A 27,101-nucleotide genomic window follows, 5' to 3' on the forward strand; every position below is an offset into this window, starting at 1 on the left:
CATGAGATTAAACAATACCTTATTCCTGAAAACCAAACATTCTGCATGAGCTGGAGCTGGTGCAAAACCCTGTTGTTATTTTTTTTGTTTTCTATACGGTTTCTGAATGTCCTGGTTCTGAGATGTTCTTTATTGATAAGCAGATGGTGTCGCTTTGAACACATGGATAACAAGGCCTCATTTTGGCTCAGAGTTAATAATTAAGTGTTCAGAGTACCACTTATCATAAGCAAAGAGCTCTTACACAAATACAAATATAGTTCAGGCTGCTCTGCAGCATTGCATGGATTTAGAGGAGGCACAGAAGGGCAAACGAATTCCTTCTGATATTTAGAATCAATTTACATCTTTAAAAGAAGACCAGAGGTCCTTGAAATCCTTGCATCAGTGCTTATCTCCGAAAATATCAATAAAGGTCAGAGTTTCATATGTGCTCTCTATACTTAGAAAGCACTTATTCTATTAGCTATGTGCTATTAGCTGCTTTAAAACCATGCTAATGTTGTTTGTGACAAGGCGGGGTGGTTACCGTGGTTATGAGGAGGGGGCAGGAGTCCTGGATCCAATGGGAGGGGGAGCACTGAGAAGCCCTCATGCAGCGATCGGTGGTCTTGCACCATCCACAGCCCATGAAGGCTGGGGCCAAGAGACAAGAGCTACAAGTCCACAGTTGTTCACATCCAGGGCCTATCAGAGGAACCTTAGAGACCTGAGGGGCACGCACAAACGATATCACATTTTAAATTACATTTATTCATTTAGCAGATGATTTCATCCAAAGCAACGTGTTGACAACATTTTTCTGAGGTGACTTTACTTACTGATGTCTCTTTGTTTCTCTGTTGCAGTCACACCCTGTTTACTATATCAGTTAGTTTTAAACCACCAGTGTGTTGGCTGTCTATTCACTAGTGATTTTCCTGAAAATGTTTGACCCATTTCCCAAACACATTTTAAGAATGGCTGTGTCGTTCACCTTGTTTCCTGTTACCAACAATAAGGAGCCATCGTGACGCTGTGGAGACAGCAGGGCCATCTCTGAGGACACGGGGAGCGTGTCCAAGCGGAAGTCCACATGCGGCTCAGTCTTGCCAAAGCGGGAAACCACCACCTGTGGAGGATGCCAACAAAAATGGTTTGGCCTTTCACATCAAAAGCCTAAGCGATAAATGCAGTACCTTAATGGAGAATGGTAATGTTTACAAAAAGACCTCAACAGCATGTTTATCGTTTACTGGAATAAGACTGCATTCCACATTGATGATTAAATGCCGCTATTAAATGATTTAAACCATGTGGTTCTGTTGTAAGCTATTTATAGAGGTCACATTCTGGAACAGGTCAACAGAAGGTCACATCTTGACATCGGTCCAATTTTTCTTTAATTATTTTTTATTCTTTTTTCATAAAATGAATCCTATTTAAGGACTATTAAGATATTTTGCAGTATGACCTTATTTTCATGAGAATTAAGAATATTTTACCCCCAATGGAAATGGAAATTTTCACATAATTTCTTTGTAATAAAATAAAACAAAACAAAACAAAACAAAACCATTTTATGATAATGAAAATAAAATAAAATAAAATAAAAAACATTTTATGATTTTGGAGTGAATAAAATAAAATAAAATAAAATAAAATAAAATAAAAAACATTTTATGATTTTAATGTGAATAAAATAAAATAAAATAAAAAAAACATTTTATGATTTCTGGGTGAATAAAATAAAATAAAAAAACGAAACAAAACAAAACACAAAACAAAATAATAAAATAAAATAAAAATGCAACCCCAAACCCTGAGATTATACAATATCTTATTCCTGAAAACCAAACATTCTGCACGAACTGGAGCTGGTGCAAAACCAGCTGTGTTATTTTTTCCTACCAGGTTATAAAACATTAAATTACAGATCATGTCTGGAACTTTCCTTGGGAAAGAGGAAGAATCAAAGGAGGGAGCAATCTAAAGGCAGCCTTTGTAAAGGGACAGCCTCCGCTTTGCTATGGATACTGTAATAACCGGTGTCTCTGCCTTTCAGGGCAAAAGATGACAGATTGAACTGCGATGACTGTGGTTGATGGCAAAGAGTGGGAACAGACAAAAGCTTAGGCCTGCAGGCAAGTGCAGACGTAAAGACCTCTGTCTATCTGGCATGTTGGGAGGTGTCAGAACAGTGGCTCCATCCACACACCTGGACTAACATTTATCATGGTTACATTGCAATTACAGGCCTCCAAGACAGCCTACGTCTGAATAGTGCTTGCGCTCCATTAGCGATCATTGGATCACATCATTAATAGCCCTGGGCTTCGAGCATGGGGCATCTGGTGGTGGAGAGTATGTCATTACTGTGGTTTTAGTGATTTTAGGATGGTGTGCATGACATATCTCCATCTCACTCACTATAGTGCACTAATGTGACTCCTTTTGTGGTCTGTTTTAAAAGCCTAATCTTTAGTAACTTATCAGATTGGACTGTAAAAAGTGAAAATATGCAGTTGTTACCTTAAGGAGCTATTGCTGCATGATCTTTCACTGGATCAAAGCAATGTAGTCAGGGCAATTCAGTCACAATATTGTTTTATTTCATGAATAAAATCAGTTAATTTAGGTGCCACATGTAGTGCATCGTAGGGCTGCCCCCTAATAGTCGACTAAACATTATTCGACTAGAAGAGGCTTAGTTGACCAAGATTTTTTAGTTAGGTAGTCGCAGGAAAAGAAGTGGTGAAACAGCGCAGTCCATGAGGGACAGATTGTTACCTGCGGGTCCAAAAATCCAAACATTCACCTATTACCCTTTGACCTCAAATATGTTTTATAAGTAACATGTAAGTAATAACAACTTTACATGGCTGCTTGCGCTAACTTTAATCTAGATAAATGTGCGCTATTATATATCCAAGTGTTTGTGCAGAGCGTGGTAGCTAAAGTACAGCGCTTACTGCACGACATGGAGGCGCCGGCGCGACCACTTGCATTTTTTCAACTTAAAATACTGCATTTTTGGTCATACAGATAAGAGTAATACATCATTCCATCTGTAAAGGGTCTACTTTTATTTGTGTACACAATAACAACAAAACATTGTGCTTTTGTAAAATAAAGAAAACAAACAGGATGCACTTTCTGCCGTTTCGGTCTCCCTTAACAGCAGCGCGTCACATAAATCAATCAATCGAAACTCAGCGTATAGGCTTCTTGCCTCACAGACATGAGAAATATATCTACAGAAAGTTTCAAACGTCTTTTAAACAAGCCAATTCAAATCGAAAACAAATACTCTCTGAGTATGTAATTCATATGAAAGGTGCATTCTCTCTGACGAGTCAGCATCGTCAACTTCATCTTTGCAGCCGACACCGACTCAGAAAACACTAGTTTATTAATAAACAATTATAATGTTATTTTATAATAATAAACTTATATAAACTTGCAATTTTTTTTCCCGACATTCATGATCATTACTTTTGCCAGTGCTTTGCTGCAAGCTTTATGTGCGCTTGAGCGCGAGGCATATATTCCCCCCCCAGTATATCCAAGTAATTAAATCAATATAAACGTGTGATTAGTCAACTAACAGCTTAAATGAACGACTACTAGTCAACTAGGAAAATTTTTTTATTTATATATATATATATATATATATATATATAAAATACTATATTAAATACAAAAATAAAATATATTTATTTTTTCAATATAAAATTGACTTAATTCATTAAAAATATTATTTTAAAGTAAATTATGTTTATTTTAAATATTTAAATATTTAAAAATAATTATTGTATTTGTTGGTGCTGTGGAAATGTGATGTGCTACATTCACGATTTCAAGACAAGAGCCCAGAGCTAAAAACTTTCCAATAGCAACAAGCCATAAAAGGATTGTGAGTCCCAGAAGCGACCAAGCTAAGCCAGGCTTAATTAAGCCCGGGCATGGCAGAAAATGGCTACAAATGGACCCGTTATTGAAAGAGGAATGTTACACACTCTAGGGAAAAATACACACCACGGAGCCCTAATAACCGTGTGAATTACAGCTTATTGTGTATGTAAGGGAAGTCCTGCTCACAAACACAAGGCAAGGTGTTGAGTTTTTCTCACCGAGAGTGTGGCAGAGTGGGAGCACTTCCTCATACAGAATAAGGGCCACTGGGACTATTTCTGCCCTGCAGCCCCCCTCTTCCAAACCTTTTAAAAATCTTGTGGGGCTCTTGAAACTTTCATTCAAACAATTACCCACTACTCACTTGCATTCCATATTTTATTTAACTTCATCAGTCTTTCTCACAATCTTTTTTTGCATTCTCATTGTCAAGGCCTCTTAAATACTCACCCACTCTCTTTGTCTTTGAAAAAACTCTCTCTCTCTTTCAAATGAGACAGCTGGACTAGCACTCACCCCTTACCAGGCCTCAACATCCAGACAAAAGAGGCGAGAAAAAGTTGAGAGGAAAAAATTTAAAAAAGGAAGAGAGAGAGAGGGGACGACAGCTGCAGCCGTTCCAAGAAAATGCCATGCGAGGACGTGTCATCGAAGCCTAGTGCTTACTATTAACGTACCATTCGGTTCCTCCGCCACGCTTCCGTGCAGCTGTCACCCTTTCTCTCGCCACTCATTTCTCAAACATTTTCTTGAGGTATTTACAAAATACCACAAGTCTCTATCTAACACTTCCGTGAGCAAATATTCTCATTTTTGCAGCTCATGCAGGACAGATTCAATATTTGGGTCTGTGCCACTCCTGCACAATGAGCATGTTGAGAAAACATTGATAGGCCAAAGTTTTACTTTGTGTGCTGTTCAGATTGGAGAGCTGGTACAGTGCTGCTCAGAGGTCAAAGGTGACTCAAATGCAAACAGGAAAAGAGCATATTTCCCAACCTGCCACTGGCACCTGCATTTTCCTTCATTCAGAGCGGTTTTCACTAGTCACGTACTCATATCCTGCCTATTTGCATGCACAATAAAACAGGGAAATAGTGCTGGCAACAACAGGACTTTGACAAATATATTCGGTTTTAAATTTAGATTCTGCAAACGCTTTACCGTTTCTTTCCCAGAATGAGGCCAGTCATACCTTTTTTAGCACTAGGACTCATAAATTCAATCTAAACGTTGACTTTCTAATCCAAAAAAGTAAAAGTTTAGCTTTTACAGTTTTAAAGGAGAATTCAGCACTGACAAGATGGGCTTTTAATAAAACATGGCTGTCCATGCAGTTGAAATGTGAAATGTTTTGGAAATATTTGCTACATGACTAGATAAAACACAGAAAAAAGTGCTGTGGTGTTCCCTTTTGCCAAAAACTTCAACACCCACAATACACTTTTTTCTGCTGATCCGACTGTCCATGGGCAGGGATACAAAAACGCGCAAGTTCGATCTGTAGTTTTAAAGACCCTCTGTGATGAAAATCAAGTATTTAATGTTGTTTATGTGTCTATGTGGTGTTTTTTAATATGCTCTAAGACAAACCATGTGCAAATTCATCAGTCAACACCATTGCCGAGTATTTTCTCCTTAAACCTGCAGTGAAAAAAAGACAGTCTCAAACCCGCGGTTTGAAAAACACTGATGTCTGTGACGTCACAAACTACCTTGTAACCAATCATGTTAATGTGCCGGCAGGCTTTAGCATATCATTAACAGCGAACTAGCAGGGGAGTCTCGAGTAAAGCCAGGTTATCCCGGTATATTTTTCTGTTGATATGAAAAATCGTGTAGATTTAGCAATATGGTGGGTGTATGATCTATATTACGATATTATGACGAACTATATGCCTTTCTCCACTGGTGTTCTGAGTTGTTCAAAGCGTTTGTAAGGATACTAATTGTTAGAAGGCAGCAGTCTGACTCTGACATGGCGAACGGGAACATGGTTTGTGTAACATTAGAAACACATTATTAGCTGTTTGATAACAGTAAAGCAAAAAGCTAATCATATTAATTACTGTTATGTGTCCGATGTTGTAAAAAGCGATACCTCAGTAAGTTGACCAAGTGGATCTCTGAGCTCGTGCGAGTGAGTAGAGGTGGGGCTAATTTCCATATTCATTGATCAATGTATATTAAATGAGGCAAGGGTGTAGAGTTACATTCAAGCTATTTTAAAGGCATGAAGAATTTTTTTTCACAGGAAAAGACGATTAAATATGTCATTTTGGTGATCAAAGATGAGTTTTAAGGGATAAAATTATTGACTACAGACTTTAACAAAAGCCCTAGAGCTGTCAAAAGTCAGCTGGATGGTGCAAAAAGACATGTTTTGCTTCATCCAGTGGATGTAGCATGGAGAAAGAGTACACATTGTTCATTTACATATACTAGTATGTAGTATCGACACTAAATCAGAACTACATGGTTTTCAAAATATATTGTGGAAAAAAGCTAACATGTCTCACCTGGATGACGCGTCCCTCAGCTGTGCCTAGGCTGACCACAGTGTGGTTTTGGATGGGCACCACGGCTATGGAAGTGAGAAGAATGTTCCGGAATCGTCCATGGAAATAGTCCCGGCGTGGGTTGGTGCTTGTAACTTCCAACCGGTACCCTCTTTCATGTTTCCCACAGCTGAAGGAATCTCCTGCAAAACTCTGGTAACAAAAGCAGAAACACATGGACAATTTAAACAAGTGGTTTTCTACCTGGCAACAAGCAGAAGCACTCAATACCATATTGGTGGCACATAATAATGTGTGGATGAATTTTGCAGCACTGCCATTTTTTCCAGAGGACTGGCCTCGAGTTCACCATGCCAAAAGCAATTTGTGAGTTAGATGCTTGTAGAAAAAAGTGACTTCAGCCCCACACAGTAAAGCTTTATCTAAGCTCGGCATCTACTGTTTCATCCTGGCCAATGCAGTTGCATGTTTTCTCCCATGGTGCTTGGATCATCCTTGCCGCTTTCTGACGGCTGTGCTCGCAGATGGCAGGAATTCATGGGAAACTGTGAGGAACGTTGGGCTTGCTGTTGCTCTGTTAGAGCTCAGATTGAGGCCAGCTTTGTTTGGCTGGGATCTCTACAACCTGTGGAGTTATGGAAGTTTCAGAGAGGCTGTATGATCCCTAAGATATTAAAGGGGCAACATTCATAACACTTCTGTAGCATTTATTTTTTTAACCTGAAGTCCAACAGTTATAATTAGGTTTCACATGACCCTTAGAATTAACTATCCATATCTGAAAACTGTACAACTGTTTTGTATATCATGTACTATATTGTATCTCTGTTATGATTGGCATAGTTCACCGTGTCATTCATCTAGGCAGGCCAAGTTGATGAAACCAAATAGGCACTGAGGGAAGAAGCATTGTGCAGTGAATATTAGAGTATTTCTGCACAATGCATCAACATCTTATTTAAGAAAATAATCCCCCTTTATCCCCTTTAAGAAAATGTTTTGACTATAATTAAAGGGATAGCTCAACTAAAAGGAGAAATTTTGAAGACTAATTTGACCGCTTTACTCAATATAATCAAAGTGAATGGGGGTGTCAAGCTCCAAAATAACAAAAGTCATCATATACGTAAAATAAAAGGTCTATATACAAAGTTCTATACAGCTCATGCATTATATTAAAAAAAAGTCTTCTGAAATTTTTTTTTTGTGAGGAACAGACCACAATTTAAATCATTATTCACTGACAGTTTGGGGTCTGTGAGATTTTTTTTATTATGTTTTTAATAGAAGTCTTATGCCCTTCAAGGCTGCATTTATATAATCAAATATACAGTAAAAACAGTTATATTGAATATTAATATTGTAATATTGAAATATTTCATATATTTTTATATACATTTTCATAATTTTAATTTATTCCTGTGATGGTAAAGCTGAATTTTCAGCATCGTTACTCCAGTCTTCAGTGTCACATGATCCTTCAAATATCATTCTAATATGATGATTTGATGCTCAAGAAACATTTCTTATCATTATCAATGCTGAAAACAGTTATGCTGCTTAATATATTTGCAGAAACCGTGATACATTTTTCCAGGATTCTTTGATGAATAGAACGTTCAAAAGAACAGAATTTACTTTAAAAAAAAATCTTTTGTAAATATCTTTACTGTCACTTTTGTTGAATTTAAATGCATTGTTCCTGAATAAAAGTGTATTAAAAAATATCTTACTCTGACCCCAAACTTCTGAACAGTAGTATGAAAACTGGATCAAATGATTCATTAAGAAGTTCTGACTCAAAATAATGATTCATTCCTGAATTGGACTTCTCTCATGAGCTCTTATGACTCAAGAATAATGACTTAAATTTTAGTTTCTAGCAAAAGTGGGATTTGGAATATAGTGCAAAAGATGTATGAACTACTTTCATGATACATTTATAGTGATTTTTTCCATTTTTGAGCTTAACAGTCCAGTACAAATTGATTTTATTATACTAAAAAGATTAATCTTTTGTATTTCATGGAAGAAAGCAAGTCATTGAGGTTTGGCAACCCATTTTAGCGAGTTAACAATGAATTTAAAGGGATAATTAAAGGGGTAGTTCAACCAAAAATGAACATTCTGTCATCATTTACTCACCCTCATGTTATTCCAAATCTGTATGACTATTTATTCAGTGGAACATAAAAGATATTCTGAGAAATGTCCACACAATGGAAGTCAACAGTCACCAAAACTGTTTGGTGACAAATATTCTTCAAAACCATCTTCATTGCAGATTTGGAACGACATGAGGTTGAGTAAATAATGACCGAATTTACATTTTTGGGGTGAAATGTCCTTTTAATACCAAGTTAGAGTTTACCTAGAGTAACCTACAAAGGAACTGAGCACCTGAGGGCTACACAGTGGTCAAGCTCAAAGGGTCACAGACTCTGGTATGAAAGTAAAGAAGTCATTAATAATTAATGAAACCAAACCCTGGCACCACAGGCCATGACTAAAATGCCTGTTGGAGTACAGAAAACAGGCGGTTAATGATTAATACCATTCTCACTCAAACTCTTCTCGTGTTACACTGTATGGTGAAGGCACCCTGACAAAAACACTAAAAACACACCCATGAAAAATCAGACAGGCATAAAAAAGACACTCCATACTGTGCCAGAAAAGTTCTCACTCTTTCTACCCCTCTTTCTCTGGCAATGTAAGACGCATGAGTCAGTGGGATGACTGCGGTTGCAGCTTTATTTTGAGGGCATGTCTCAAAGGGCTGCTTTGAAGATGCTGAGAACAATACAGGTAGACGATAAATCAGGCCGAACGAGCGCTGGGCCCTGCTCTCATTACAGGGCCGCGCGGGCTGGCTCAGAGGCACAGAATCGGTACATAGGTGAAAAAGCCAGCAAAGATGAGGGGGGATTACAGGCCAGCTTATCCCGTCCCCTCAAGGCAGACAAGGACTTCTATTGAGGAAGCGACAGAACAAGAGAGAGTGAGACACATGTAGCATGAAGCAACCAGGGAAATCATCAAACTGTGCACAAGATGCCTTTGATGTGCAAGTTTGCTCTGCCGGGTTATATAAGCCCGCCGCGATCCATCATAACGGCCGAGCTGCCACGTATTTCAATAGGACTTGCGTAAGCACTCATAAGAAAGCACCGTGGTTTGGCATTGATTCGGGGGGCTCTCTGAAGCTTGACCTATCACCAGCTGAGCACACCCCTGAGAGTCAACGCCTGATTTAGAGGGAGAAAAAAAAAGGTTTGTGGGGTTATTTTCATAGCAAATAAACTTCACGTTTTGCCTTGTGTTTGAAAAGAAAGACATTCCACCGCTTAGCTCACGGTATTGCAAGCATCAAGGGTAGAAATTGAAAAACCTGGGCAGTGTTTTGACAAGCTTTGGATGCTCTGATCCCAAGGCTCCTCCATCAGCAGGGTATTCGAAGGTTTGCTCTCATAATCGCAAGGATGACGTATTTTTGCAGGCCAACCCAAAAGTTTGGTTCATTCTACAAAAAGCCAATAGGACTTCCATTGGCTACTACTAAACAGTTAGTATTTTAATGATTACACAATGGCCCCATTCACTTCCATTGTAAGCTTTTTACATTTTTTAAAGGAAAGGAGGAACAAATCAAAATAAACTGTCAACATTATGTGCTATCAACTGAAGTGAACTCATACTGAACCAGGAATATTACTTCATATGCAAGTATTTTGAGTATTATTTCAAAGAATGCAGAAAAATATCACAAAAACATCCCGCGTAGCTCCTCTTTGACACATTAAGCAGCTCTCATTGTGTGCGGCACAATGCTGAGGTGATAGGGTTACCGTGCCCCACCTTTGGTGCTTTATAGCTTTGTGGCCTTTGGCGTCACCTCCAAAAGGCTTGATATGAGTGAAAGGAGATCTGTACGACCAAATGTCACCTTCACAAACTTTCTGTTAACCCCCGGGCCCCGATGCAGTTGCGACCACGTACAGCGTACGTGAAGATTTCTGGAACGTCTTTGCTCCACACTGCCGTCCATCAGCTGCTTCTTGACGAAAATAATGTGACCTTTGACCTCACAGAATTTTCAGTAATGTTGTATATGTTTATATGCATGCGTGCGTGATTGTGGCGTGCCCCACCTTTGCATTTATACAGCACGTCGCAAAGCAACCTGATTCTTGTGTTTATGTGCCTTTCTTGGATTACTAGGTCGTGAGGGTCAGTAGTCTGGGGAGAATTAGAGAAGTCGACAATAATGTGGGATTAGAGGCTGGCAGTCACCATGCAGTCCTGGTGCCTGGCTGTTGGTGTGTTAATACCTGTGGATGTCTCGAAGAACACTTGAAGAGCCTATTGTAAAGCTGCACAATATATTGAAATAAAACTGATACTGCAGTATGGCTTAATGGGATAATCAAATCGTGAAGGCTGCAATTTCATTAAATATATGCGCTGCCAGTTTCAGAGTGAAGATTGCTCATTAGATGCATGCTCATAATATATTGTTTCAGCATCTCAGAGCAGCTTGGTTCATTTACTTGTCGTGAGCTGCATGTGTGTAAATGCCGCACTTCACTCTGAAACCAACGGTGCATATTAGGGCTGCACGATTAATCGAAATTAAACTGCACGCGATTTGGCAAAGGCAGCAATTTTTTATGCGCAGCTTCTCAGTGAAGCATGGCTCTGTGATCAGTAGTAAATGCTGCTCCATCTGAAAGCCAGATGGCGCTTTCACGCAGAAACTGCAAATATGCCCCGCAGAAAATATAATATATATATAATATAAAAAAATATATAATATATATAAAATATAAATATAACGCATGTCATTCTAGGAAATCCCTATGGGCATCATACTATTGCTGTAGCTGAATAAACAGAAGATCGAAACACTTTGATTAACTTTTGATTGATTAACCCTTAAACGCATGAATGTTTCGCCAATCATTCTTAAATATTCAGGTCTTTAGCGACCCGGATCTCTATCTAAAACGGATGGATCTCGACATGTCGCGATAATATAAAACTCCCATGATATTAGAGTACCAATTACAGAAGAATAAAATAAAGCATATTTTGTTACCTTTTGGAGCTTGGAAGGGTTTAGTTTGAGCAGAAGTTTTATGCCATCATCAATGTCCTTGTCAGAGCTCATTTCCCAGTACATTCAGTTTTGATCTCAAACATATTCTATTCATATTCTATTTTTTGTTTATTTTGTTCGCTGACAGCTTCACCAGATCCTCCATCAAGTGACAGTTAGACTCATATTTGCGTTCAGTACTTGCTCTGCTGTAAATCGCTGAGCCATTTCAAGTTTTGCTGATGATACTTCCTATTCTTTCGTTTTCTGTCTGAATGAAACTTCACTTCATCATTATGTATCAGACATTGCCACCTTGTGGAATAAAGGTGAATTGCATTTATACCGTCATCAAAGATTCAATTTTGTGCAGAAAAAAAATATACGTACACTGATACACACCTCGGGTCGTTACCGACCCTATACAGTTTTTACAAAAAATGAATGGGAAAACAGGCATTCTTTTATAATTTTATGTTTGTTTTTTTTCCTTGTTATATTGTTTATAATGAATTGAGGAATACTAAGAAGGTTGGTGTCTAACTTTAAAAAATGAATGCGGAGGAGGGTAGTGAATGACATCGCGGGTCGATAAAGACCCGAAGTATGCATTTAAGGATTAAACATGACTAATAAACACACGACTACGACAATATATGCTTTATCTGAGTTCTTCAAACCTTCTTGGGTATTTCCATGATAATAAAGTATATTTATACTTCAATGCTAATCAACATAGCCTTTATCACTGTAAAGAATACCATGAAATAATATGTTGTGTGTCTTATTCTGTGTAAGAAGCTACATCGTCTCACAGAAGGATGTTATTTCAAACACTCGATTGACATTATTGAGTTTGGAGTAAAAACGTGTTATTAAATGTTGTCTTTTGTTGGACAAGAGGTTTATAAGTGCTTCTCATGTTTGGAAAGATGTTCGATGTGTTGCTTTTTTAAATGCACGTTATAAGAGACTCAAACTCGCAGTGTTTTTAGATGAAGCAGCATTTACTACTGATCACAGAGCGGACAAGCTGTTTCATAATCGCACTAAGCCAACCAGTTTAAGCCTGATTTCGGGTTAATTTTGATTAATCGTGCAGCCCTATTATTTTGTTTAAACTTTTTATTTGATAAATCACAATTAAAATCATACATCATAAAGAAATTTACCCCATTCATTCTAGAATGATTAATTATTTCCGAATATAGCTCATTTGATGATTTTTTTCCATATCACAATAGATTTCACAGAAAAACATTATCTCAATGTCAGTTTTTCCAATATTGTTCAGCCCTAGTCTACTATAGACTGTCAAAGTCAAACGTTGCTTTTTAACAGCCGCTGTCTGGGAAAGGTGCTGTTGACTCCTATTCATTCTTTCTTGTTTTCAGTTTTCTTCTCATGTTGCTTTGCTTCATGATCCTCTTTTTGGTCTTATCTTGTCTTGTTACTCAATTTTCACTTCTCTCACTCTTTACCCCTCGACTTGCTCTCCCAATCCAGCAGTCAAGTGATCTGTCAGCAGGGGACTTTGTTCCTCACTCAGGTTTCCAACTGGGAAACAATAAACGGCCCAGTACAGCCACTCGTATGTTTTTGCTAAAAAATGAATCAGCTTATTCAAATGCTCATGATTAAATCCCTGCTCATCTAGTGAACATTTTGAACTTGTTGCTGCATGTTACGAGATGATTCGCTCAAAGAGCACCATGAATAATACGCCTGGACCAAACTAGTGAGAGCAAATTTATTTTGGCACAAAGTCATTAATCAAACTGAAATCGAGATTAAAATGCAATTAATCAAAGAGATTTGTTTAAACAACAAGATGAAATTCTTGATTATTTTTCACTGTTCCTTTGTAGTTAATGAGCCATAAAGCACAGATTGGGCCAACGCTACACATTTTACACTAGCAAAAATAGCAACAAGCTAAACATAAGCTATCATTCTATTGACATACAGTGAAACATATTATGAACCATGCTCATCCATTCAATTAGATAAACAGACATAAGCAAAGGGGGGATAATTTAGTGTGGAGTCCATTCCGGAGGCCTGGAGGTCTGTCATTATTTACTCGTCCAGCATGAATCTATTCAAAGCATTAGCAGAAACACCCATTCATTAAAGCAGACAAGATGAGCACGCTCAAAGCATTGCTCTCTGCCACAGTCCACAAGCATGCTGGAGTAAAAACCTCCACCCTTATGCTAAGAGCATGGATCTGATAAAAGGGTAAAGAGCACTGCTTTAAAACCATGAAGCGTTGAGACCCTTTAAAAGATCAAATCCAGTCCTTTATGGAAGAGAGGGGAGGCAGAGCATTCAAATGCCTGGTTTGCAGTTGGCCAGAATAATCAATTCCAATCTTGACTGTAAAGACTTGGCAGGATGATCTTACTCTTTTTCACATGTCAGAGGGAGCAAAACGTGCCTCTGACACTAAGATTTTGGGAGCTGTTTAAAGAGTTTTGCAAATTCTCTGTTCCTAATTTCAGCTTATTTATTTCTGTGCATGACACTCTGCAGAGAACTTTGCTCTGAAGAAATTCCCTTAAACTCTAAAAAAGCTGAGAATGAACATGTGTTAAGCCCATGCTTCTTCTAAATGCTGTAAGAAGAGGCTGTATGATGATAATCTATTGTTTCAAGCGGCATAGGCCCTGTTTACATCGGGTATTAAGAAGCCTTTTCGTCGATCCGATCACAAGTGGACTACACTAAATACAGGTGTAAACGGGGTGTAAAACATTTTGAGCTTGTCCACTTTCAGAGCTACTGTAGTTGAAAACGCATTCGACCGGACTGCTTTCACAGTGTAAACGCTCATGTGGTCGAATGTGTTCGAACAGCCACAAAAGACTGCCTTCTCTCCACCTCCTGACCTAATGCGTAAACATTTTTGGAAAGCACGCTAGCCAGATGGGATTTAGACAGTCGGCTGAAGACCTAAGTTTGGTCTGAAGGTGAAAAAAGTACCAAGCATAATGTTCTCTCATCACTCCTGATAACACACCCTACCACATTTGCTGTGGTGTTGTGGCTGTTAAAGCAGAAATTAAAGCTGCTGCCCTCCCTATGCTTTCCATCGTCTCCGGTTGGGTTCATATGTAAATTGCGTAAGCTTATTTCGTCCATTAGATGTAAAGATCTGAAAAAGCCCATTCATTTACCCACCTTTAGGCACCTCCCCTTGAAGAAATCAGGACAGAAGTGGTCAAAAGAGATTAAAACACCAGGTGTAGACGGGAATGTGTCTCCCTCATCTACTTGTGATCCGATTGACCAAAACCAGGTGGAAACAGGGCTTTAGTGTCTTGGAAGACATTAACACATTGTTCAAATGGCTTATTATCAGTAGTTGGCATGAGCCGTCCTTCCTGTAGTTGACATTAAGAGGCAGATATGATGAAACCCTTATGTCAATTTGGGCCTTTGCAAAAACACATGTGGCCTACGCTACACGTTCTGAGCAAAGATCAAGGTCTTTACTCTCAAAATGCCCTCTTTCTGCCAGAAAAACACAACTGACATGTGATAGAAGTTTGAGCATGCAGCAAATTCTGTCGTTTGTAGTCATATTTCTCAGCACTATGATTCAAAGCGAGCAGGTGGCGTCCTTTTTATGACGCACGATTTCAGTGCCAGTCAGCTATTATACTAAGTGTGTAAAATCATGCAAATGGAAAACAAACAATCAAGCGTGTCGGTGATATGTAAAGCATGACCACATGGTGGTATAATGCATCATTGTGCTATCTTTTGGTAAACCACTGGAAGTTGGCATGTCTTTTTATTGCCTTTTTTGTCCAGATACCTTCAGGGATTATGGTCAGACTTACGCATTAATAAAACACATCTGTTTGAGGTAGAGGGGGGCACTGATCCACTTCTGGCCACAGGCAGGGGAGATGGATTTGTTGAATACAACAGTCAAAGGTGATAACTCTTTGTCCTCCTGTTTAGCTACGCAGTCTTTGAATTTTACATAACTAAAATAGTTTCCTTAAACCACAGTCTCTTATGACATGCTCATCGCATTAAATTTTCTCTCTAGACTAGGAGAACTGAATGATTTTCATGAAATTTGGTTCCATTAACAGATCTCAAACGGATCTTTTTAGTGACTCTGTGTAGCCAGTGTAGCCTGATTCCTGAATATATGACTCTTATGAGCTGGTTCTTTTCAGTTAATCAAAAAAATGCAGCACAGTCACTTTAGCCCAATTCTTAAATATATCTTTCTTATAAGTCATTATTGTTATTTTTACCATTTTTTTTGTGAATCTAAAACATTTAGAGAGCAGTTCATGTAGTCAAGATTCCTGAATCTAAAAACAACCGGCTCATAAGAATCAAGAACACAAAACAGGAGCTGAATGAATGACTCCTATGTAGGGTTCTTTTTAGTGAATCAGTTTTTCGTGAGTCAAAAACATAAAGAATGATTCAGTCCAGTTCCTGAATGACTCTCTAAAAAGAAATGGTTCATAAGAATCAGAAACATACAATGGAACCAGTGTAGTCTGATTCTTGAATGAATGAATCTTATGAGCCGGATCTTTTCAGTGAGTCAGAATACTTTTAGTATGAATCAGTCGGAGCGGTTACATACTTAATCTGAATCGCTTACTGTTAACTGAATTATTGTTCACATCACAATGTGCAGTAAATGATAAACAGTAGTAGAAGCCAATAAAAACCCTGTGTTAATGCACATTTTGCCGAAACAGTATTACATTTATGATTTGCTAAAATCTGAAACAATCTATTGGTGACAGACCAATACATTGTTCTCAATTGTTCTCAAAAATGTTAATGAATCCATTAAGGAACAGGAATCATTAAAGTCGGCATGAAATCAAAATTGACAATTCTTATTTTTTTATGGAATTTTGTAGTATTTATTATCAATAACTTATCCACGCACTTCATTAAATTCATGTGCCCACGTAATCTTTAATCAAAAACATTAACCTGTCCTCCCCCTCAAAACGACTCATCGTCTCTTTCTGTCACATGCTATGGCTCGAGGGCGGAGCTAGCAGATTCAGTGACGTAAAGGGTAAATGCTGTTGCTGGGGTAAGCTGATGCTTCAACTGGGGTAAGTTGAGCGTCACGCTTAACTTATGCGCGAACGTGAGGCTCAACTTACATAGGAATGAACCGAAAACACTCGCTCTTCCCTGCTCGCTCCGCGCCAACGGACATGCACCGTCAGTCTCTCTCGCGCTGTTTAGTGCCATTGATCGTCCTCGTCATCCTCAATAAATAAAGTTCTTACAGTAACGTGAGGATGCTCGCGAGTCCGGTGGAGAGAAATCCGCCACAACTGACTGCAAACAGCCATTCAGATCTGCCTCCATTTTGTTAGCAACGCCCAACTTCCAACGATCCAATCAATTCCCGAAGGACAAAATCAAGTCCCGCCCTCTCATTTTAGATGCCGTTTCACTCGGATAGACATCACAGTAGAGAAGAAAAGACAATCGCAACTTCTGCTTCATACCAATTTTAAGAATCTGAGTCAGAACCAGAATCATGAAATTCCTTTTGATTCCCATACCTACAAAAATGCTGTGTTAAAAACAGCCCAATTTGGGTTGAAAATGGACCAGCAATTGAGTTGTTTTAACCCAGCGATTGGGTTAAATGTTTAACTCGACTATTGTTTAAAAATTACTGTATTTCTTGCTTAAAATGAACCCAAAATATGTTGGAAATTAACATTTATTAATATGTTTAATAAATGAACATTTATGAACATTAATAAGTTTAATGAATAAAAATTAAACAATAAACATTTATTAAATTGCTTATTAATAAATGTTCACCTTTTGATTATTATTGCTGCCTCAAGTAATTATGTGTCTGATTTTTAATTTCCAACCTATTTTGGGTTCATTTTAAGCCAGCCATACAGTAATTTTTAAACAATAGTTGGGTTAAATAAAACTGCCCAGCACGTTGGGCAAAAATTTAACCCAACCGCTGGGTTTGTCCATTTTCAACCCAGCTTGGGTTGTTTTTAACCCAGCATTTTTTAGAGTGTACTCACACTGCTTCGAACCCTGCATGACTGACACCTGAAGTCCACTCCATTAGCTGACCAAACACTGGGTGTCATGCCCCACAAAACTCACAAGTCAGGTATCAGGTAAAAGCTTGCTCTCTTTTCACGCGATCACACAGGCCGTGTCTACTGGGGGATAAGCTTGGGAATATCTGACTGACGTGCTGAATGAGTTGGAAGGGCAGCCGCAGATAAGCTCTTATTTGCGGTGCATTGTTGAGTTCTCAGCAGGTGATAAAGTAGAATAGTTCCTGGCCAATCCAATCCGTTCCATTACTTAAGCACACATTCATTCAAGCCTGCATCCTATGGAACCATTGTGTCGGCATTCGCACCAGGGCAATACAGTGTAATGGTTCTTTTGACCTAGTGGGGGAGGCTGAGTCCTAGCATACCCAGAAGAGTTTATTTGTGGTCCCTGCTGTGTAAGCCAAAACAATTAGTAGAGGTCTTTGAACTGCACCAAACAATTAGTCTGGACCGGTCAACTCCAGTCGTTTAGTGGTGTGGGCTGATTGAATATCCAACCTGACCGGGCTCATTAAATGCTTCAGCGGGTATTTGATTTACATCTGGTCAGACTGTCTTTAACCTTACATGGAGGTTTCAAAATTGAGCTCTTTGATGAAACCTCGTGCTCGCAGACCCGGAGAGCAGGAAATTACTGGAGGGAGTAAAAAAAAATGAGGAAGAGAAGTAATCTGGTATGGTGGATGCCAGAGAGGGATCAACATGCCTCTGGGCCACTGACTCATCAGCCTCACCAAAGCAATCTTTCCCTTCACCTGACACTTACACATGTTTCTGAATTAAGCCTAGAGAGCACCGACAAGTATTTCATGCCTGAAGGATGCGTTAAATATGGGCCAGTCATTAAAACAACGAAGGAGGAAGCTGTGGTGCAGTAAAACTGACGTAAACAGTGGAGTACTAGCCAATCTTATGTTTGTTTATATGCAAAGGACAGATTGTGAGCGCAAGCGTTTATCAGTTGTATGCTTAACTGCTTTATGGGAGTTTTTAAGACACACATATGCGGGAAGAGCAGGAAAACAGTCCAAGGGCATGAAGAAAAAACAACAACACACATACAGTACATATACACACACATACACATATCAGTACGATTTTAGTACAATAAACATTCAGATTTTAGTTTTTCAAAGAAAGTGTTTGTTTTATTTCTCCCATCTTTTTAGTTCTCAGACAGGTTGGTTAAGTAGTTTGCCAGGTTTTCTTAGGTAAATGGAAAACCAATACAAATCGCAATGTTACGTTTATGTTGTGTATATATCTGATTAATCTCATTTAGGGTGTCATATACTGTAGAACGGGCTTCAGTTTCAGCTTCATCTCACGCAGCTATTCCTTTTAGATGTCTCTTTTTCTAAAACACGCATTTTATTGATAGTCTAGCAGTGTTTTTTTAGTAATATTTTTTATAGACATTTTCATGTCATTTTTATTTGTCAACATTAAAACACTGTTACAAAAATTTATTAAAATATTTCTCTTAAAGGGATAGTTCACCCAAAAATGAAAATTTGATGTTTATCTGCTTACCCCCAGGGCATCCAAGATGTAGGTGACTTTGTTTCTTCAGCAGAACACAAATGATGATTTTTAACTCCAACCGTTGTGGTCTGTCAGTCATATAATGCTTGTCAATGGGAACTCCATCTATATATATGTTCCGTCATCAGAGCGCGATCAGACCTCACCAACCGGATGCGCAAGGCAGTTGGACATAGTGGTGTTTTAGAGGTGAAAAATGATAAAAAATAGTGTTCGGTTTCTCGCACAAACCAATCGTTTCCTGTCTTAGGACATCAATGTGTCGTCATGAGCCGCAGGGTTTAATTTGGATTTGTCTGTGCATGTTTTTTTGACTCTTATAGATGGAGTTCCCATTGACAAGCATTATACGACTGACAGACAGCAACGGTTGGAGTTAAAAATCATCATTTGTGTTCTACTGAAGAAACAAAGTCACCTACATCTTGGATGCCCTGGGGGTAAGCAGATAAACATCAAATTTTCATTTTTGGCTGAACTATCCCTTTAATCACCATGACGGACACACCCCACCCCGTGCACACGCCCTGCCCCCGAGTACTCATTTTTAAGACATATCAGTACTCGAAATTAAAAACTGACAAAAATGCCCATCCCTAATATATTCATTGTATAATATAATAATATTTTTAAATATGCAATTTTGCTGCATTTTCTTAGTATACATTACCATTCAAAAGTTTGGGTACAAATTTTTTACTTCAATTTTTTTTTTTTTTTTATAAAGTTACTATTTTCTATTTTAGTGTGTTTTAAAATGTACTTTATTCCTGTGGTGGAAAAGCCAAATTTTCTGCAGCCATTACTCCAGTTTTCAGTGCTACTTCAGAAATGAATCTTAATATGCTGATTTGGTGCACACGAAACATTTCTTATTACTATCAATCTTGAAAACAGCTTATTATTATTATTATGCTTAATATTTTTATGGAAACTGATACATTTTTCCAGGATTCTTTGATGAAGAGAAAGTTCAATAGAACAAAATTTATTTAACCCTTTCAAGCGTGAGTTTAAAATATTCTAGCTGACCCCCCAGCGTGAGTTTTTTTAAGGCGACTGTTATTTTAGAACGTTTGCCCTTATTGTTCTCATGCCGATGTGTCATGCTTGTCACGTAACACCGCAGCCACAATAACACTGTTTGACAGATGGATTGCTTTGTTTTTCCTTTTTTATTTAAAATATTCACAAACTTGCTTACCATGTCAACTATCTGATATTCCCATTCTTAAATATGTGTAAGTGAGTGTGTTTTGTCGTTTAAAAACCTTTATAAATTATCTTTATCTTGATCTATAACGCGAGATGGACGCTGCTATCTTAGTTTGCCCCGTAGTCCTGTCAGTAGGATTTACAGCACGTGAATTCATCAGTTTCTCCCGAAATACATGCAAGTAAGTGGCTGGTGAACTGGAAGAATAGTAGAGTAAACTTTATAGTTACTTAGGCCCATTATGTGTGTCTGATATGAATAAATGTCGGCAAATTATATTTGAATGGATTGTTTTTGCTGCTTCCACTGATGTCTGACATCAGTGTGTATTTTATAAACTCTAATTGTATTGTTTTACTGGTGCTTATGCGTATTTAAATGTCTGAAACCTTAAAAAAAAAAAACATTATGTGGCTGAAAACCTTGTATAGTTGTGATATATGACAAGCGCTGAGCACGTCTGTCTCACCGCCAAAGCACAGTTTAAATCTGGCAGCAGGGTCAGCGTTGCCAACTATTTTTAGAGGAAAATAGCTAAAGCCTGCCCAAAAAGTCGCTAGATGATGTCATGCGTAAATTAGCATATTTGTGACGTCATCACGTCGTACTTGCATTTTACCTGCCAGTAACACGTCAGCATATGGGAACATGTATTCACTATTAACTACAACTTTTGCCTCAGTTAGCTCCTAATTTACTACTTATTCATAGCCCGCCTAATGTTTTCTCTCCTAATGTGCTCACAAACTGTATTTTAGTATAATATAATATAGCCGAATGTCCAATAAAGCTGTTCTCATTTCCTATATTTAAGCTCTGTGATAGAGTAGTATAAGTGATAAGCACACGAGAAGAATGGAAATCAAAACGATCAAACTAAATTATTTAAATATAAAACAAAGGAGAAGCAGATAAGTGATTGGTTTGTGGAAACACTGTGTGCTCATGTGTAGCTCGTTCATTCACATATAACAGATGCCGTGCGCACTACAGAATGTGCTGCTGCTCCTCTCAGCCACTCACTGAACAGAGCAGCTGCAGAGCCATATTTGCTCAATTTAATTCATCCTTGCTGAATAAAAAAACAATTAATTTCCTCCAATAAACAAATCTTACCAACCCCCAAATTTTTAATGGCAGTGTATGTAAATATAAAGAAGACTTTTTAGACACAGAAAACTTAACACAGCAAAAATAAGGGCATGAAAGTCAGGACACATCCCCACAGGTGCTCTCATCCCCAGATGTAGATGAGACGAGCAGTTCGCACCTGGATGCCAGCTGTCCGGTCTCCTCTAGCTAACATTATGGTCTAAAGTCACGCAGGTTTCCCGCCAGGGCAAGGCTGCCAACATGAGCTCACTGCAGGGGCTTGACATTTTGAGAAAACACACAGCTGCACACTTCCACCTGCCCCTTGGTCTGAGCTGTCGGTCTGTGACGTGTACGTGCCTGCGTTTGTGTGCTTTTGCCAGAAATGATTCAGGGTGACTTAATGCCTTAGTACAAACCTCAACTCACCCACATAAAATACATTTCTTATACATGTATACGTATGCACAGAAACGCAACCATGCAGGTAGCTTATCACAGCTGAGACAGGATACAACAAGTACATTGTCTTTCAGCATGATTTTGCTCCTCCCAGAGCTGAAACCGTGGCCTATAAATGATCTAGGTTTTGCCGTTTTTGCGCAAACACATCTGGGCATAAGCAGGCCGCAGCACGTATGCTTTTTATAAGTGCTAAGTACAGTGCATTAGCGTGTCACCCTGTTCTTACATGACCAAAACACACTATTATGAAACAGCTAAAAGTATCTGATTTACATTGATATTTGCTAATTCACAGTCAAAAAGAAGTGGGAAAATGTGCACGAACTAAGTTAAAAATCAATGCACTACCTTTTTGCTTTTCTTTACACTTTTAGACTTGCCATCTCAAAGCATGTTCATTTAGCCACAATGGCGGTAATAATTAAAATGGCTGTCGATCAAAAGTCCCTCTTTAGGAATTATATTACAGGCGGCAATCAATCAAGCTTCAGATTCAATTTTAAAGTAATCAGCATTTGCCAGTTGTTCCCCTGATCAATTGTAATCTAATGATAATTTTGACCTTAAATGTGGCTGTTTGTTATTGCCGGTCTCAAGTGTCCCCCTCCCCTTTGCTCTTTCAAGACGGGGGGCCCTGGGTTTGTTGGGGTGGTTCCAATTCGGATATGTCCATTATTCCAAACAATAAGGACTATATTTCTGTCTGTTTTATTAACGAATATTGCTGAGCTAGAGCAGACTGGCCGATCGATAATTTTAAGAGCTTGGGTGAAGTCTGAAAGCTATGGTGTCTTTCTCTCGAAGGGTAAGAGTCTATTACAGACTTTGGTGATTTATCTGATATGATATTCAAATAACTTTGGCTCCACATTAACAAATAAAACAGGAAAACAAGGCTAAATTCAATCAAAACTGAAGCACAGTGTCAGATGCGCAATGTTTCCACATAAAGGCAGGAGATGTTGGAGACCAGTTTGTGGAGTCGGTTGTCTAAGAGCAAAAACGAGATATTGGGATCAATTTACAATGTAGCCTAATTGTTTTATGACACTGCGTCAATTGCCCCTTTATAGGGTGATAAGACAGACTCTGCATAACATATGCTTACCGGTATCATAATTCTCAACGATGGCACTATGATTTGTCATTGGCCTTAACGCACTCAGACATACACACCCAAAACAAACAAGCGCAAAATCACACATTCACACACCAAGGCCGTAACCATGTCTTGAACATTGGGGGGGGACCAATTCTTTTAAAGCATAAAGAAACAGTGAAGGAAATTGTAGGTCTAATTCTAGTTGAGAAATAATCATTTTGAACTATTTGCAAATAATATTTGCATTAAAATATGCAAAAATGCACTTTTATTTGAATGCCTAATATTTCGAAAACACAAAACATTTCTGGTCTCATCACACTCACGTAAATTTTCAATTCAAAACGGCCACATTTGAGGGGAAAAAGTTGAGTAGTTTCCATCACTGAATGTTACTGTCGGTCGTTTAACATTTTTATCGTAAAACAGCTGACATGTATTAAATGTTTCGCTATTTACATCTTACCTCACTCTCTTTCAACATTAAACTGACGCTTCGCAGCGGAATTCACGCACTGCTTCTGTGAACAGTAAACCCCGCCTACTTTGATTTGATTGGCCATCTCAATCATTTTGACATTGACGAGTACTGTTAGACCACTGAGGCAGACCAGGCTAAAAATGTTTTTTTTTAAGTTTTTGTCATTCTAACAACAAAGTTGAGTGCTGTGTAATGGAGTGCAGTGCAAGAATTTCAAATACTGGGGGGGACAATTTGGCCATTTCTAATCATTGGGAGGGACTCAATGTCTATGGTGGTTACGGTCCTGTCACACACTAATGGACAAAAACCGTATTGGAAACAGGCGCACATCCCTTTCAAAAGATGTTCAGACCTTTCAAAGCTGTAAGTAAACACTTCTTCTAAGACGCCTTGGGAAATATCTTCCAACTGCTATTGCCATTTAAGCTATTGTGCATCTACATAATGAAAACTGATAGAATCGCAGCTGACTTTGAACAGATGTTTGGATCAAGGATCCACAGAATGAAAATATTTAAAAATGACTTAAGTGCTTCAGTCTGCAGATCTTCTGCTGTAATAAATGACTGAGTGCACTTTGTGAGTTTGGCCAGATAAAGTTCAGGGCACTGAAGCAACTACACCAGACTGGAGAGCTCTGTGACTTTGGGACGAGGCCAGCCGCTCCAGTCTGGCCCATATGAACTGCTAAAGCGTCCAGTACAAAGACTGTTAGAGACAGTTGAAGAACACCTGCTGGGTAGTGATCTGGGCTTTCCCGCTGTATGGACTCTGATAAGACAACACACAAGCAAATAGAAAAGTGCAGAGAACGGACAGCATGAGTTGAGTAATGGTTGTTAAACAAGCCTGATTCACATGGACCTCAAACAAACCTAGATTTTTAGATTTGCGATCTTCATTTGAATCTACGCCACTGAGTTTATAACTGAAGTGCTCACACATTGTCATATTAAGAGTTTTACACAATAAATATTTATTGGTGACGCATTACAAGTAACTTGAGTCACGTAATCAGATGACTTTTTTCAGGTAACTAATAAAGTAATGCATTACTTTTTCAATTTGAATTAAGAGCTTGCAAATCAGAATCAACTCTCTAAATCTGTATTGATACCCAGCCTTTTTCCATTCCCCTTTTGTACCATGCTGTCCACTGTCCAGCTTTAGTAGTTCCCAAACATCTAGACATGTTTGTATATGGGTCAATGACGTGACAGGTCATTTTTTTGTCCAAAGGCAAATTATATTTTTATAATTATATTTTGCTACATATAAAAGGTATTTTAGAGATTTTGAAGTGTCAAAAGGTCATTCGGTTTAACTGTCCAAAGGCCAATACAGCCATTTCATTTGTGATTAAAATATCTTAAAATGAAATAAATGTACATATTTTTTATTCTGGCATGATTTTATAACATCATTTATCAACATAGTGCAAAATGGTATTAAAATTATGTGTAGAAGTCGTTGCTTTGTTATGAGAAAGAATGTCCGGAAAAATGAATTTCATTGATGTCATTCGGCGTAACCAATATAAAGGGACCATTTTGGATCGAGTCATGTGGTCAATATCATGTGACAGGATTTGGCATCATTCAGACACCTGCAAAGGACCACATTGTGGTGAAGAAAAGTAACTAACTCTCTCTTAACTATTTTGAAAAATTAAAGTTTTCACTTGCTCATACGCATGTCCCGAAATTCGGTACAACCGCTATAAAACATGGAAAATGTTGTAATTGCATTAAAAACTTGTACTAAATATAAAAGGTTTGATTATCCTTTTGCTAGCTAGCTAGACATCAACATGTTAGCATTGTTTGAAAACATCGTCATTCGGTATAACCAAAAGTGTCATTCGGTAAAACCGAAATTTTGGTTAAACCAGCAGTGTTAATTGATTAGGAAAAACCACATAATCTCATTGTTAACACTTAATATAACTTCAAAATTAATTATATCTCCATTATGTTTTTTTACACTTTTAAAAACCTTATTTGTCAATGACCCATACTGTCTTTACATATACAAAACATTAAGCACTGTGTCTTACTATGCAGATCAGAGCGATGTATGACTATGTTTTGTAATGAACTCTGGGAAGTAATAGCCCTGAATTATTGACAGGCCCACAGGGAGTCGTCAGCAGTTAAATTTGTGTCATTTATTGATCAGCATGATTTACTGATTGATCCAACAAATGGTGATGGATAAGTAAAAAAGACGAAGAGGGTCAGTGATTTATGATGGCCAGAGGATAAAGACAAGCAATTGGGCTGACAAGAAGTCAGATTTGCTCTTAAATGGGCAATGTTTTGAACGGGTCGTGTTAGCTAAAATTGACTGGAGAAAATGCATGATTTGATTGAAACCTCTTACCTGGTTGAAGGTTTTCTCTTCTGACCCTGGAAAGTGATAGAGCTTCCTCGTGTATCCCTTCTGAATGAAATCCCTGAAGAAGTTATTGATGTCCGTAATGGAGATAAGGCAAACGGCAGAGCTGGCGGTGGGCTCCGGTGAGTCAGGTTTGCTGCGGGCAAAGGCAGCAAACAGCACGTCCTCTCCTTCTTTCAGGCCCATCTCCTGCTGAAAGTCATAGCCGACTTTGGCCACATGTGCAGCCTGGAGAACATTGAAAACCACCTGGGCCGAGCGCTTCTTCCTTCTTCGCTCAGAGTAAATGCACTCAAAGGGCATTTCTACATAGCGCAGGATCTCAGGATCCGAAGAGCACATGCGTACGATCCTCGTGTGGAAGGCATTTGAGCCTCCACCTTCTCGTTGGACGGTGAGAAAATAAGCATATGGACCACTCTGGAAGGAGTAGACGTAGCGTAGCGGGTAGTTCCCACGCAGCCCTGGGGCCAAGTCCATGTAGGATTGCTCGGAAAAGAACTCAAAGCCATCTTGAGTCTCTCGCATCTTCCTGACGGAGATGGTGTGGTGGAGACGCGGGCCGGTCATATCAAGAGGCTCAGAATTGGCTACGAAGAACCTCACAACACCGCTGCTCATCACGTTGAGGATCTGCGTGCCTGAGGGTCCTGCTAGGCAGTCTGGGCAACCGTGGCTGCTGCCTTTGTTTTTCTCCGAATACATGCAAGTTACATCCGTATCCAGGGGTCCGTCCTCTAACAGGTAACGGGTGCAGACACCGTTCCCAACCGAACCACAGCTGAAGAGCTCAAGGTCGTAGAACGTCTCCATCACCAGGGCCATATTGGTGTTGTTTGTGTTGGTGGGCTTGTCTTCGCAAACAAAGCATGGTTTTGGCACCGAGCAATCTGGACCCTCGGAGACCGGTCCGGTATAATACTCATGTATCTGCTTGAGGTCTTTTGATAGAGCATAAAGCTTATTGACGGCACCTACGTACACAGTTCCATTGTATTCCAACAGCTTCTGGATGGGAGTGTCAGACACAAAGTGAGGAAGGTCATAGGTCACCGAGAGGTCGAGTTTGGAGCTTTCAATTGGTTCCTCACATTGACTATTCAAGCCCCACCACAGCGTTTGAAGGATGATGAGGATGCAAGTGGCTTCAGAATAGTGAATTCTCATCTTTGTTCTTCT

General features: G+C 38.8%; 1 protein-coding gene across 1 annotated transcript in view; it reads right to left on the minus strand.

The window, feature by feature from the left end:
- met (MET proto-oncogene, receptor tyrosine kinase) overlaps positions 1-27,101 on the minus strand; it is a 64,803-nt gene that overhangs the window by 34,578 nt on the left and 3,124 nt on the right. Inside the window, exons 2-5 of the mRNA XM_051883412.1 lie at positions 25,908-27,099; positions 6,414-6,605; positions 977-1,111; positions 530-709 (exon numbers count right to left, since the gene is read on the minus strand). Coding sequence (XP_051739372.1) covers positions 530-709; positions 977-1,111; positions 6,414-6,605; positions 25,908-27,089 — 1,689 coding nt within the window. The 5' untranslated portion in view covers positions 27,090-27,099. The remainder of the gene's footprint in view (positions 1-529; positions 710-976; positions 1,112-6,413; positions 6,606-25,907; positions 27,100-27,101) is intronic.

Source organism: Ctenopharyngodon idella, chromosome 24, assembly GCF_019924925.1.
Source record: "Ctenopharyngodon idella isolate HZGC_01 chromosome 24, HZGC01, whole genome shotgun sequence".
In the NCBI taxonomy this organism is placed as follows: domain Eukaryota; kingdom Metazoa; phylum Chordata; class Actinopteri; order Cypriniformes; family Xenocyprididae; genus Ctenopharyngodon; species Ctenopharyngodon idella.